At 41.3% G+C, this 15,543-nt stretch overlaps 2 protein-coding genes across 5 annotated transcripts in view; both read left to right on the top strand.

The window, feature by feature from the left end:
* The window catches only part of galnt7 (UDP-N-acetyl-alpha-D-galactosamine: polypeptide N-acetylgalactosaminyltransferase 7), a 34,442-nt gene extending 31,762 nt beyond the window's left edge, over positions 1 to 2,680 (top strand). For both annotated transcript variants that reach the window (XM_034120899.1, XM_034120898.1), the window contains exons 13-15: positions 31 to 159; positions 296 to 326; positions 1,079 to 2,680. In XM_034120899.1, the coding sequence (XP_033976790.1) occupies positions 31 to 159; positions 296 to 326; positions 1,079 to 1,185 (267 nt within the window). In that variant the 3' untranslated portion in view covers positions 1,186 to 2,680. The remainder of the gene's footprint in view (positions 1 to 30; positions 160 to 295; positions 327 to 1,078) is intronic.
* Positions 2,681 to 5,807: 3,127 nt separating this feature from the next.
* On the top strand, positions 5,808 to 13,176 carry saraf (store-operated calcium entry-associated regulatory factor). 3 transcript variants are annotated; one of them, XR_004555131.1, is made up of 7 exons: positions 5,808 to 6,177; positions 7,519 to 7,697; positions 8,510 to 8,702; positions 8,789 to 9,202; positions 9,373 to 9,526; positions 9,625 to 9,747; positions 12,837 to 13,176. XR_004555131.1 is itself a non-coding variant. In XM_034120954.1 (7 exons), the coding sequence occupies exons 1-7, from the start codon at positions 6,090 to 6,092 to the stop codon at positions 12,860 to 12,862; spliced, it is 1,149 nt and encodes a 382-aa protein (XP_033976845.1). In that variant the 5' UTR covers positions 5,809 to 6,089; the 3' UTR covers positions 12,863 to 13,176. The 3 variants fall into 3 exon arrangements, 2 of the variants coding, with proteins under 2 accessions (XP_033976845.1, XP_033976844.1); XM_034120954.1 differs by having other exon boundaries at positions 5,809 to 6,177; positions 9,653 to 9,747; XM_034120953.1 differs by having other exon boundaries at positions 5,813 to 6,177; positions 9,650 to 9,747.
* The last annotated feature ends 2,367 nt before the right edge of the window (positions 13,177 to 15,543 follow it).

The raw sequence follows: 15,543 nt of genomic DNA, 5'->3' as shown, positions 1-15,543 counted from the left end.
GAACACATTTACACATTTGTGTTTGTGTAGTTGTTCCGTGTCAACGAAGCCAACCAGCTGATGCAGTATGACCAATGCCTAACGAGAGGAAGTGATAATTCAGCTGTCATCATCACACACTGTGATCAGAAGCAGCACACTGAGTGGAAGTATTTCAAGGTGAGAAACACACACACACACGCATACATACACACACACACGCACGCACACACACATACATACATACATATACAAATACACACACACACAAAGTCGAAATTGTTGAATATAGGACTCACCCTCTCTCTCTTTCCAGGATCTCCATCGGTTCACTCATGTGCCAACAGGTAAAAATCTTCAAGTGTTCATACATCTTCCACACAGTAATTCATTTTCATCACTATAAATCATCAGCACCAATTAAAAGGAGATTGAGTACACAGCGCTTTTGAGAAGAGAGAACAATGCTTTTTTCTTGGTCCATCGCCATTTTTGTCAGCTCCAATTTAAACCTGGAGGTTCATTTCAGGTGCAGCTCACAACAATGTGTCAAGTTGTTCTAGTCATAAATCAGGAACAAAACCATTCATTTATTTAAACGTAATGTGTATTAAGACTTGTGAAAGAGCATTGACATGGCCACCATATACTTCCATTATTAATGTTCTAGTCTCTTCAACAAATCTTTCACAGGCATTAATCCGCTTTATCTCTGATTGGCTATGATGGAAACGCAGCACCTGAGTTGCTCATTATGATCCCTTTTCAGTGCGATGCTATGTGGCGTGTTGGCATACGTGTTACCTGGCACCACCATCGTGGTTTGGATCTGTTTCAACCTTTCACCTGTTGAAGGACAAAGCATCGCAGAAGTATTAAAAACAAGCCTCTGAGCCACCACCTTAGAAACAACATCACTGTCACATTGCCTTGGATTAGATTAACTCAAATGTTCTCAAGTGTAGCATCACTAATCAGATCAATATTGGAGTGCAAACCCTCGTCCGATTGGGTTTAATTTCAGGGATTCATATGGGAGGGTGGCTTCTGAATCCCATCAAACACTAAGCTTAACCTTCATCTTTTTCTGTCCTCACAGGGAAATGTCTGGACCGCTCCGACCTGCTCCACAAAGTCTTCATATCAGACTGTGACAACAGTAAAACCACTCAGAAATGGGAGATGAATAACATAGTGGCTGTCTGAACACTACTGGCACAAGGAGAACCACTGAGAAACACATCCGTACTCATCGTTTACAGATAAAGCCAGCAGATACTGTCCTTTGAAGAAATCATGTTTTTGATTTGAGCCAGTCGGTGTCAGTGCTTCTCAATGAAAGATACTGAGTTTTGACTTTTAACAGCTTCAACCCAAAATAGTTGGTTGGAACTGTTGCTCCATAAGATCATGCATTACACAGACACAGACAATCCAGGTGGCAGAAGTACAACTGGAAACCTGCTCTGTCTCTCTGTCCTTCATACTGTTGGTTTTTCACTCGTTCTTTCTGTTCTTTTGGTCTTTGGCTCTCAGGTCTTTTCTAAACCACTACATTGATTCAAGAAATCAACATCTACCCTGACTATTGAACAGTCATGCTCTTATTAGACCTTCCAATCAACTGTTAGCTCACCTACCAAAGAGTCTTTTTTATTGGTGGAGGATTCATCAGTGTAGCAGGTGGTGCTGGGTGGTGTCATGAATGTTTACGTTTCGGCTTGTTTTGTGTATTTAAACAATCAACATGTAAGGACGACCATCTGTAACTATTCTTCTGCTTGGCCCTGTTCAGCCATCTCTTTCAAAAAAGCCCATAGGCAATTTCACCATGTCAGTGAAAATACAGCAACCTTCCTCCAGGACCAACACTGACAGAAGGTGGAGCTCCCAGAGAGGGAAGACACGTGCTGAACACGCTGACACTAACCTGTGTCAATGTTAAATTGTTTTTGCTTGTTCTTCACATTTGCACTCCAGAGGGTTTTTTCATCTCCAACTAAAGGGCCATTCTAGCTTGCAACTAGTACAGTAATCCAACAGGCTTCATTTGATTAATGAATAAGCAGGATTCAATTAAAAAGTTGAATATAAAGCAAACTATACAGTGTTTGTTTCCCTAAAGCATCTCAAGGTCCATTGTTAGTGTGCCATGCCTGAAACTTAATTGTATTGGTTGCCTATAACTTATTTTGGTTTCCATTGGCTTGTATTCATTTCCATCACCGTCCACTGACACTGCGAGGCTTAAGAGGAACCTAAGGAGAACACATCTGAGAACAGTGATCTGACCTGCCTTACTGACAGTCCTGATGAGAAGATCAGTTGCTGACCAGCTGTCTTTCACCTAGTAACTGTCTGTCTGATAATGAAAGGAACAATTTGTGGTTTGGGTTGGAAATGATAGAAGTGAGAAATTGACACAATTACACTTAATGGGGTGGGGGTTCATTATCTTAATGAAGATAATGTGGGGGTTTTGGTTTGTTTGGCAAGGTAAAGAGGGTTTGGTGAATGGCTGATGATGTATGCAATGTTTTGTACAATGTAAATAGATTTCTTTGTAAAGGTCAATCATAATTGCATTTTGTGAAGGGCCTTGAATGATGATGTAAATATCTAACTTATAGCAGAAATGTAATAATGTGGGCTGAAAAATGGGTGATTGAACAAATAAAAGATCAGATTTTTACTACTGCCACTGATCTCTGTTATTGTCATTTCAGGAAACGTTACTGCACCTTGGTGCGGAGTTGGGTCGTGCTTAATGTAGAAAGTCCTCTCTCAAACCCAAATCATTCGACTTCATGTAATATCACGCAGTGCAGAAGGCTCCATCGTTTAAAATAGAAAACTTTTTAATTATTATTCTATTTCCCACATTTACATCATACTGTTATTGAATGACGCAATGATCTGCAGCAGTCGTGCAAGTCCCCCATTGGTTGCGAAAACAACAACAGATGACGTAACACGGAAGTTGAGCTCTCAGGTCCATGGTTAGTGGCGGTCGTTAGCTGTCTGTCACTACCCGATCCGTTCACCTGCCCGATCGGTACTGCGCATGTGCGAGATGGTCCGCCATATTGGACAACTCCGTACGGCAACCCAACTAGGACACTTGACACAGTGGCTTTTGGCAAAGCACACAAAAAAAAACTCAAAAAAACCGAGAGAGATGAGTTATTGTTATTACAACGTGACTTCACTATTATTTAACAACTATTTCTATTGGGTTCTTTTATTTGGGGTTAAGTACATTGTCAGAATAAGTGAGAAATGGATTTAACTTCTGTTAGACAGCTATCATACTGAATAAATATGTATGCAAAAACGTATGGCATTAATAATGTATATCTAATTACATTTAAAAATGTATGGCATTAATAATGTATATCTAATTACATTAACTGTGAATGTCTTTCATTTTATTTAAAATGAACAATTACATACAACATTTTCCATAAAAAAGTTGATTCAAGAACAAATCTCTGTTATTAGATCAGTACTTTTCTTATGACTATTATTGCTAAATTTGAAAGGTCTTTACCAGCTTTGGAATTATATATATATATATATAGCACCTTCTGCCATCCCATCTCTACTGACAATCATTAACACTTAGATTTTATGATATCGTAAGCATCGTCAGTGATTGACTTGAACACTGAGAATGTATTTATTAACTTCAGACATTTTCATATACAAATGTGATCATACACCAACACACTTTTTAGAGATATACATTTTTCACACACAACGCACAACCATTTACTAAATTAAACCATATCCCATCATAATACGAGCAAATAAAAAGGCACAACAATAAATATATTATGTGTATGTGTGTGTGTGTGTGTGTGTGTGTGTGTGTGTGTGTGGGGGGGGGGGTTGTTAAGATCCAGGTCCAATGGGGGCAGAGGGGAGAGGTGGGTTCAGCATCCTACAGGAAATGTAATTTGCATGTAATATTATTTATTAATATGGAATAATTTAACTGGAGTTTGTTATCCTTTAATTTTGCTTGATTAATTATATTGCAGGTTGTGGGTAACAGCCAGTCCATGGTAGCAGCACGGGAACAGCTTATTCCTCTGAACTTGTGTGCTTTCCGTTCAAAAACTGCAGGAACCCTAAACACAGACACAACCCCCTTCCCTTTGTGGTGTATCACAATGCACAATCTCAACTATTGTAAACACGATAATAAGTAGAGCAATCCTTCCTCAAAGTAAATCTTGTCTTCCAGTATTTTTCACGAGTCCAGTATAGTATTTAACTAGACCAAGGTAGCAAGAACTAGTTTATCTTTGTTTTATATATAATTCCAAAGCTGGTAAAGACCTTTCAAATTTAGCAATAATAGTCATATAAGAAAAGTACTGATCTAATAACAGAGATTTGTTCTTGAATCAACTTTTTTATGGAAAATGTTGTATGTAATTGTTCATTTTAAATAAAATGAAAGACATTCACAGTTAATGTAATTAGATATACATTATTAATGCCATACATTTTTAAATGTAATTAGATATACATTATTAATGCCATACGTTTTTGCATAAATATTTATTCAGTATGATAGCTGTCTAACAGAAGTTAAATCCATTTCTCACTTATTCTGACAATGTACTTAACCCCAAATAAAAGAACCCAATAGTAATAGTTGTTAAATAATAGTGAAGTCACGTTGTAATAACAATAACTCATCTCTCTCGGTTTTTTGAGTTTTTTTTGTGTGCTTTGCCAAAAGCCACTGTGTCAAGTGTCCTAGTTGGGTTGCCGTACGGAGTTGTCCAATATGGCGGACCATCTCGCACATGCGCAGTACCGATCGGGCAGGTGAACGGATCGGGTAGTGACATTAGCCTCATCTCAATACCCCTCCTCGACTCCTCTCTTCCCCTCCTCCGGGACTTGACCCGGAAATCGATCAAGACACGCCATTTTGAAGGACGTCCCAATAGCTGAAATGCACACGGAGGAGTCGAGGAGGGGTGAGGGAGGAGGGGTGCGGGAGGAGACGAAAGGGAGGATACACGAGAGCAGACTACGCGGAAGTGTTTTCACTACTCGCGTATAAAAGCCCCGCCCCCACCTTCACAGCTGGTCGATTTCAACACAGGAAAACGGAGAACTGGAAGAATGAGTGGAAAAGCGTCACATAAATGTATAAGTGCTCACAGCTCCGTGGGAATTATTATGTGCAATTCATTTCTTAAGGTTATACTAACAATTTAAGTCATGTTTAATGATCTTGAACGTCACTAAAACATAGCTATTAAGAAAGCTATTTCATAAATGGCTAGATCTTGATAAATAACAATTATTTGTATTGTTTTTGTTAAGATATTCAGGAGTTAAATTATTTAAAATTCACAGTCCTGAATGTGGGTTTGTGGTGAATGTGGGGATCTACAGGACACACATTTTCAGAGTAAAGGCTTTCACATTATTATGATTATATTTGTATTTAAATGTAGGCTACATTTTACACCAAAACGGAACACAAAAGCAGGACCAACCATCATACATTGAATTCCTTGACTAACAAGATAAAGATTCATTCATTTAAATAAATATTTAACAACAAATGGGCCGGTTCTAAAGGGTTATTCAATTAAGCCCGATGAGAGGGGATACAGCTGTGCACATGTCATCATTAACAGACGTCGTTTAAGAGTGACGTTTGAGTGAACGAGGACGTCCCAATTAATACCTGAGGACTCCTCTGTCCTCGCGTCACCTCCTCGTGTCTCTCGCTAGCATCTTACGGAGGCGGAGCTAAGACGCAAGGAAGGGACGCGAGTGAGGGAAAGGAGGAGTCGAGGAGGGGTATTGAGACGAGGCTACTGTCAACCGATCTAAAGCACTTTCTGAAGCAGTCACGTGGTATTGAGGGGCAGCGAGGCTTGGTTTGTCATCGGCGACGTCACTGGCCCAAAACAATACAAGCCTCGATACAAGCTTAACAAAAAGCTTCGGGGATTACTCGACACACGCTCCGAAGCCTCGGCGCAATACGTAACGTCACTAGTTAGCTGATCGTTACTCGTAGTGCAGCTCAGTGAGTTTCATCAGAGAGTCAGGACGGTTCTTCTTACACCTCCATGGTCCGGACAGCCCGCGGGATGAAGGCCTGTGTCACCGGGCTGCTGCACTGCCTGCTGGTGGGACACATCTCGAGCTGGGAGGACGGTGGGTACTGCTTCCTTCCTCTGTTTCATCAACATTTTAATGAATTAATCATTCAAAAAGTAATGCACAGCATTCCTGTTAGTTAGGGTAGTGTAGCAAAGTAATGTTACTACGGGCACAAATAATCATCAGCGGCAAACAGACAGAACAGCTACTTCCGCTAACAGTTCCCCACTTCCTGAAAGTAGAAAACTAATAAAAACATACATCCATTAAACCGGGACGAAGTAAACCCAGATCATGGTACGGTTTGTACTTCCTCCTGCCCATTGGACGTTTTTAGTCTCAATTTGAAGGCATTTATTTCGTGTTATATTAATGTCTGTCAGTGATGTGACACTAATGTTAATTTTAAATTCATTTGAATAGTGCGTCACAGTGAATTTATGAATTAGAACTATTACCAATAATATTAACGTTATGTTTAACCCTCCAATATCTACAAACAAATCCAGTGGTGGAAAGTAACGGAGTACATTTACTAAAGTATTGTAGTTTTTTGAGATATTTGTACTTTACTTGAGTATTTCCGTTTAAAGCTACTTTATACTTCTACTCCACTACAGTTGAGAGGTACTTGTTGCTCCACTACATTTATTTAACACTGAGATTTTCTTTGTAAATGTAAAAACACATGATATGCTGAGATGGTATATTGCACAGTATTTTCAAGTATCTAAATTTGGTCCGCACCGAGAAAACTACCATTCTAAAATCTCTTGTTGTATTAAAACAGGATAATATAATAACCATAATGATATAATACTGTGAAAAAAATTCCATTCTGCATAATGAGTATTTTACTTTTGATGATACTATTTCTGTCCATTTATTGTTCTGAAATGGCTCATTGTGCAGAATGAATAGTTTTACGTTTGGTACTTTAAGTATATTTTGGTGCAAATACTTTTATACTTTACTACAATACAATTTAGAAATCAGGACTTTTACTTGTATTGGAGTATTTTAAGACCATAGTATTTGTACTTTTTTTCAAGTAAAGGATCTAAATAACTCTTCCCTCTGTAAGCCCAGCGGTCTGTATTCTGATACACACTCTGACACACACACACACACACACACACACACACACACACACCACACACACAAACTCACACCTGTGATATTGAGGATGACTTCCTGCAGCAAGGGATCATTCCTTTGCCTTCTGTTGTATTAATATAGAAGTTCATACTGTAGCAGCCCTTTTCTTTGACTTACTGGGTGTCATGTACAGATAGGCATATGTGTGTGGTGTATTATATATATACATATATATATATATATCTATATATATATATATATATATATATATGGTTTATTTTCCTGTGTCCGCTGCAGGCAGCGTGCTGCTGCGGGACGTCCAGGCGCTGACACTGTACCGGGGCCGCTACACCACGGCGAGGCGCTCCAGCCCCGTGCTGCAGCTGCAGTGTGTGGGGGGGTCTGCGGGGTGCCAGACCTTCAGCCCAGATGTGGTCCAGTGTCAGAACAAAGGCTGGGATGGGGTGGATGTACAGGTGAGCATAATGTTTATGTGAAAGAAAAAAATGACTGACGTATTGGGATTGGGACTTTGTTAACTCTCAAGTATTCAGTGTCAGGCTGTAGCTCAACAAACAAAACGTGTCTGCGCAGGGGAACCAGGTTGTTCAAGTAAATGCTACTTCACACTTTTATTCTAGGAGGTGTGACTGACTGAGCAAATCACTCATCTTCTGATAATTTAGTTCATGCATTTTGAAAAAAGAAAAATAAGTTTTCCCTCACCTGTACTAAGAGGAATAGTTTTGGCGAAAACTCAAAGGTACCATGGGGTACAGGAATTCGTTTTGGTTTCATGACTCTGGTTCACGGAGGATACCAAAAAAGTATAAATATAAATATGCCTTATATAGGTATGGTCCTACACTATATTATTCAAATATAGCATGATAGGTCCACTTTAAAGAAAAAAGAGGAATAGTTTCGGCAAAAACTGAAAGGTACCATGGGGTCAGATTATAGTTTTCCAAAGGGGGGTTTGTTTAGCATGAAACACTTTAAATAACTAAAGGACAAGTTAAACAAGAAAGTAGAAAGATAGGGAGGTGATAGAAACATTTCTGCTAAAAAGTGAGCAATGATTGAGAGTCAGAGCTAAACATTTCAGATGTGTGTATCTCACACTGCACTGTCACTTTAATTCATGTATCTTTGCTTTTAAATGAGTGTTTTTAAATGTAATTTCATAATGTTTCTTAATGCTCTTAATGTCTTTCCTTTTTGTAAAGCACTTTGAATTGCCTTGTGTCGAAATGTGCTATATAAATAAATGTGCCTTGCCTCACAGTGGGAGTGTAAGACTGATATGGACAATGCCTACCGATTTGGTCGCATTGAGGTGAGCTGTGAGGGCTACAGCCAACCTGCTGACGCCTTCATCCTGAGGGGCTCCTGTGGGCTGGAGTACACTCTGGAGCTGACTGAAGGGGGTCGGAGGACAGCCCAGGGCAGCGGGGGCACGCATGGTGGATCTAAAGGAGGTAGGAGGATGGATACTTGATGTTCATGAGGCTTCATCTTCACACAATAACTAAATATTCTTAAACATCTGTTCTGTCTTTCTCAGGTCTGGGGGGCTTTGCCTCCAGTTTCTTCAGCGGTTTCTCTGGAAACAAGCATCAGGGTCAACAGCAGAGCCAGCAGAGTGCGTCCCCCTCAGGCGGGGAGGACTCAGCAGGCCTGCTGGGGGTCGCTGTGCTTCTGCTCTTAGCCTTCGGAGTCTACAAGCTTTTCCTCAGTGGGAACATGGCCCAGGGGGGGCAGGACGGAGGACAGGCTGGAGGACAGGCTGGAGGACAGGCTGGAGGACAGGCTGGAGGACAGGCTGGAGGACAGGCTGGAGGACAGGCTGGAGGACAGGCTGGAGGACAGGCTGGAGGACAGGCTGGAGGACAGGCTGGTTACCCAAGAGATGATCACCACAGCTCCAGCACAGGACCCCCGCCCCCGGGATTCAAACCTGACTTCACAGGCAGCTCAGGTAATATGTCAAAGTATGGGTAGAGTGACAATAGGTGGGCTGGTTGCTCTGTACTTTCTCCCTGGAAAGCCCTTCCTCAAAGAAACGCTGTGCTGGATACATGCTGCAGTCTGAAGCACGATCACATCCCACCCGCTGAAACCTTCACTCTGTTCCTGTTTTGTGTTCAGGCTATGCTGGTGCCGACCCTGGCTACGGTTTCCACAGCGACTACACTCGCAGACAACAGTTCCCAGGAGGCCAGGCTCGCCCTACAACAGGTGGAGGCTTCTGGACTGGGATGGGAACAGGAGGGCTGCTGGGATATATGTTTGGCAGTCAGAGGTCAGTACAGAGATGAGGAGAGAGGAACATGACTGAAAATACAGAATGCATGACCTGAATTGGAAGTGGAGGATGTGTTCCTCTGCCTCTCCTCTCAGGGCCTTCTGGGTGTTTGTGTTTCAGAAGTCAGCCCCACAGCAACTCCTACTCATCGTACACTGACAGACGTCCTGCTGCTGGAGGCTCCTCCACCTCTTCCTCTGGGACACGCACTGCTTCAGGTAAAATAACTGAATGTTATAAATATAATAAATGTTAATACACACACACACACACACACACACACACACACACACACACACACCACACACACACACCACACACCACACACACACACACACACACACACACACACACACACACACACACACACCACACACACACACACACACACACACACACACACACACACACACACACACACACACACACACACACACACACACACACACAGAGAGAGAGTCCAGTAGAGGGCTCCGCCTGTGAGAGATATAACCTCACTTATTAGTGATTAAAGTCAGCGTAACTTTTTTTTAACTTAAAACTGTGAAGGCTGTTACAGGATGGTTGTTGGTTTTTTTATATGAAAAGAAAAGCATGTAACACAATAAGAGGTAAGGTTAACAATGAACTGGTATATCATCCATGAACCAAACAATGTGAGAACCTGAAGTTAGCTTTGCACACAGTTTAACACTAATGTTAGCATGAAGCAAATGTAATTCTTAAAAGGAAACAATGTAGGGCTTATCTTGGAATCATTATTGCTGAATGTCGTAACTTAAGATGTAGATCTCATATTTACAAGAACAGGTGTTTCACTGTGCTTTGGGACCTATCACATGATCAGTAACTTTGATCATAGTTTTCTGCATGCTTTACTTGGATAGTTGTTAGCATAGTATTTAGGAACAGTCACACTTTCTGATGCATGGTTTACAGCAGCTGCTGATTAACCAACAGTGTGACTTCTGCCTGAAATACTAACTGTTCTGCTCAACAGGCACGCTTCCCTCAACATACAACAGAGCATCCCTGAACATAGCCTACTGTAGTCTGTAGATGTTAACCTACACGGAATACACAAACCCAGTGAAGGGTTATACAGTGCTGGGTCCAAAAACAAAAATAACAATCACAACTAGAGAATGCAATTCCTGAAGAAATTGCTAGTGGGAATGCTTTATGCTGAAAATCTGACGCTAAACTGCTATGCTGAAATGTAATGTGTAAGAAGAAAGTGAAGAATTTAGATTGAAATGATACATGAACACTGGGGGCTTGAATGTGTGATGAGAGAAGAAAAGAGAGTAAAAAGGCTTGGAAAAGCAGCAGAATATTTGAACTGTAAACCTTTGAACTAACTTGATGGTGAATGATCTATCGCCATGCCAACGGCATTTGAAGAAATCTCAAAACTGTCCCGTAGATGTCTTCACGGCTGGACTGTTAGCACACATGTGAAGTTTTAGCACTTTTGACAATTTTCATAGGAGTTATAGCAATATCGTGTTTTATTGCAAGGGATGCGTTGCCGTGGCAACAGCTTTTGAGGAAAACTCACTAATGGTATATAGACATGTTGAGGGCTGGACCATTAACTGTCATCTGAAGTCTGGTGGTGTTTGGATCATTTGCATAGGTATCACGACAACATCGTGTTTTATGGCGAGGGATGCGTTTCCATGGAAACAGCCTATGGTGAGATCTCAGATTTGGCGTAGAGCTGTTGAGGCATGGACCGGTGATATACAAGCGAAGTTTGGGGACGATCGGACCGTGTCCATTGGAGTTACAGCGACATCGTGTTTCATGGCGAGCATTGTGTTGCCATGGCAACGGCATTTGAAGAAATCTCAAAACTGTCTCGTAGATGTCTTCACGGCTGGACTGTTAGCACACATGTGAATTTTGAGCACTTTTTGAACATTTTCATAGGAGTTAAAGGGACATTGTGTTTTATGGCGAGGGATGCGTTTCCATGGAAACGGCATATGGTGAGATTTCAGATTTGGCGTAGAGCTGTTGAGGCATGGACCGGTGTGGCAGAGAGAGAGAGAGAGTTTGTGAGAGAGAGTGTGTGTGTGTGTGTGTGTGTGTGTGTGTGTGAGTATGAAATGAACAGTTAGAACTGACTGCTGTCAGTTGGAGTGATGACATCATCGTGTTCCATTACACAGGTGTTTATAGTTGAGCTAACGAGCTATGAAAAGATCAAAGGTTTGCATTGTTCTGAATGACAGATAAACCTCTTACATATGAACGTTTTGTGGAAGAACGATAACAGATATCTGTGAAATTTCAAAACGTGAAGCATGTCAAGGAAGTTGACTATCTGAAGTGTAATTTTTGTGTACTTTCGGGTTAATAATGTGGCCTTTTTGGCAGTTTAACTAAAGGTGTGCGGCTGCTGCTGTGAGGAAATATCTGCCTGAAATTACAATGGGTTTTAATGGAGACATGTTGAAAGTTTTTGTCACTTCATGCCCTCAAGAGGCATTTTGTTTAATTATTTTGCTTAATTATTTGTCATTTTTCAAGCTACGAGATGTTTTCCTGCGATTGTCATGAAGAATTATGTCTCAGGAATGTAGGATTTGGGAATTATGGCAGTTTAAAAAAAAAATATGAAGGCACATTTCAAGATTTCTTATCCTCTAGCTGTGACATCACGCACTCTAGTTAATGTTAAAATCTGAAGAAAACCTCTTTAACAAGGTCTGAACAATGTTTAATATCTCTAAAAGTAAGAATCAGATTTAAAAGTTGTGTTACACGAATAATGTCAGAAAGATGTGTAACATTTTAAAGTTGGAAGGAGGTTTCTGAGTGAAAGTATGAATGAACAGTTAGCAGTTGAAGTAGCATGAAGATTTGTTGAAGTCTGAAGAATTTCTCCATTGACTTCAATGGTTAAAAATGTGATTTATTATGGGATGTATCTCTGGAATTATGAAAGTTATGAATGATAAAAGTAATAGCAGTCGATTCCCGACCGAGCTGAACGTTTTGATGTTTGAACGGAGTTTCCGCGATGTTGAATGTGGGAGGAGAAGACGGACAAAATAATTGGACGGAATAATAATAATAAACTTTTTGTCCGTAGCATAACATATAGTTGGAATGCTGTATCAGCATTCCCACTAAACAAAGCCAGAGCGAAAGTCACCATGGTGTTTTGCTGTGAATCACACAACCCTATGCCTGATGTGTGTGTTTCAAACGTTGGTGATTGCAATATGTTTCCAATGTGTTTCCAGCATGTGGAGAGCAGCTGTAGGAACAGCTGACTAACGTCTTTGTTTGACAGGGTTTGGAGGAACCAAGAGAAGATAGAGGCCGTGGAGCTGGACGGACCATGGATGGCACTGAGAATAATACAAGAACATAGAAACACATGATGAAGCATCAGGAGAAGACCTTTCTTCATGCACAGAGGAATGTGTCCACCAACACAGTAACAGCCCCGTCTGAGTTACTTCTTCTCTGAAGGGTGCTTCGGTGTTGTTTGGAAAAGCTTTGCATTACTTTGATGTGTTTTCAGAAGATGATGTTGCCGTTGTTAATTGGTTCAATTCGAATTTTGTATGCAGATGACATATTGCAGTGTGAATCCAGTGTGAATAAATGTTATTTGTTTATTAATTGTATTTTGGTTGAGGAAATGGCTTTCTCTGCAGTATGATTTCTAACCATCTGTTGACTGTCTGTGCATTCAAACACACACAGTACAACAGATGAGGCCAGAGGCCTATACTACGAATCCAGTTCAACAGACCCTGGATATGTTTGAGTTAGCTGGCTTACCTAATCCAAAACAAACGCGCTCTCGCTAAACGGTCCTACGACGCTGGTTATCAACTCGGTAACTCAAGCCCGGGGTTGCGTTCGAATACTCCAAAAAAACAGCTCCTAAGTTCTAACCCTATCGTCTATTCCTTGACCTCGGAGTGAAACGTCATGGGGTTAAGGGATAGTGGATAGGAGAATTCAAAAGGATTTAGGAGAAGAGACTGCGACACTTTAGAGAATCCGACTGCACTTTCACTATCCGACGTGTTTATGATGCGCCAGCAGAGGTCATAAATGTGCGCCTGCTGCTGTGGGGAAACTATGGAAACTACAGTTTTCTATACAGCGGACTACAACATGGATGTTTAATAAGAACGAGGGACTACTGTAAACTCATCTAGAGACTCTGCACCGTGCTCTGATGCTGTTGTTTTATGCTTTATGAACGGGGACAACAGAGAAACATATTCTTCATGACCAAAGTTGGAATTGAAATAAAAAAGGAAAGTGAAACTTATGCTCGTCACCCTCTCCCTCCGGTCCTCATTAATACAAATGATCCCAATACCTATGATTGTATGAAAAGATCTTAAAATCAATACAAATGTATTTATTATAAACGTTAGTCCTTAACATCTATCACTGTGTATATCACCATTCAAACATCTTTTAAAAGTTGAACAAACCCCACACAGCTCAGTAAAGACTGTGAAATGTTGACTTTATTTGATCATTTCAGTAAAAACTAACGTTCATATTTCTCTTTTTGATTATAATACTGATGAACGTTCAAAACAAAGCACTTTGGCAACTTACCACATACGTTTTAAAATGCTTAATAAGCACCGTAACTTTCATGATATAATTTCTCGTTCATAATCGGTTGTTTCCGTGAACGGCCGACTGTTGTGTGACGGCAAATGCTGCGGCCGCAAGGCATTGTGGGGCAGCATTTTCTCCTCTCCTTTCGGTTAGGGAGGTCCAGTGGTTCCTAGGCTAAAGGAGGTTATAAAGGAAGTTTGAAACCTCCTTTCCTTTTAATTTAGAGAATTCGAACGGCACTTATCATGGCTGCCACTGAGGGACTTCCGGGTCATTTCACTCCGTTAGGAAGGTTCCTAAGCTAAATGGACTATTCGAATGCAACCAGGGTTTCTCTTCTTCTTCTTCTTCTCTCGGTTTTTGGCGGATTGCAAACAACTTTAAAGGTGCATACCGCCACCTACTGTACATGAGTGTGAATCATCATATCATTCCATCTCTTAACTCATGGGCCGTATCTCATTTCTGAGATTCCCCTCCTCGACTCCTATCCTCGTGTCTTAGTCCCGCCCACAGGAGATGCGAGCGGAGGAGCCGAGGAGAGAGGAGTGGAAGCAGCAGGCGGTTAGAGAAATGAGAACTCCTCTCCTCTGCAGTGGCGTTTTCTCCCGGAGGCCAAGGGAAGCCAGGCTTCCCCTGTTTTTTCGGATTGTAGTTATAATTTAAATAAATAAATAAAAACACTTTGTTTTGTTTCGATAATTCTCCTTTGCTGTTGCTGCCGGCCCGTCTCTCCCCCACTCTCATTGAGTATTTTACAAAGAAAGAGTGAAACAAACAGCGCCCCTCTCTAGATGTTATGGTGAAACAGTAGATTGCATTCACTGTTGCGAGAGGAGGCTAGCGGAATCTGGCTTCCCTTGGTGAGGGATTGACCAATCAGATGAGGCCCACGTGATGCCCCTGCCAACCTGTGATTGGTCAGGGCCATGCCAAGGGAAGCCAGCCGTCTCTAGCTTCCCTTCAGAGGTCCCGAAGTTAAGTAAACTGATATAAACTCCCCAAACAGGTTTTAAACTTTGAATCAAATCCTGTAAATCCTGAAAATCACAATGAAAATCCACAATGCACTGCAGTTCGGATAAAAGTGAGGCAAAGTGGCTTCACCCCATTCAAAGTGAATGGGCAGAAGCGTTCCAAGATTTTTTTAACGCTGCTGTGTGGACGGTCCGTTATGGAGGGTGGAGATTTGGCGTACTTAATCAAACATAACTTTTCTAAACTTCCGCTACAGCAGCAACTAAAAATTAAATCAGATGACAGGCCAATGCCCACACTCGAGCTGTGTACACAGAGGAAAAAGGGAGCGAATCGGACGTTCAATGAGGACAATTATGTCCGCACGGAGTGGCTAACTGGAAGCGCTCAACTTCAGCGTCTATTTTGCTGGCCATGTCTTCTTT

The sequence above is a fragment of the Trematomus bernacchii genome, unplaced genomic scaffold (assembly GCF_902827165.1).
Source record: "Trematomus bernacchii unplaced genomic scaffold, fTreBer1.1, whole genome shotgun sequence".
Lineage (NCBI taxonomy): Eukaryota > Metazoa > Chordata > Actinopteri > Perciformes > Nototheniidae > Trematomus > Trematomus bernacchii.
The sequence above is the reverse complement of the archived record's forward strand: the minus strand, read 5'-3'. Positions and strand labels throughout refer to the sequence as shown.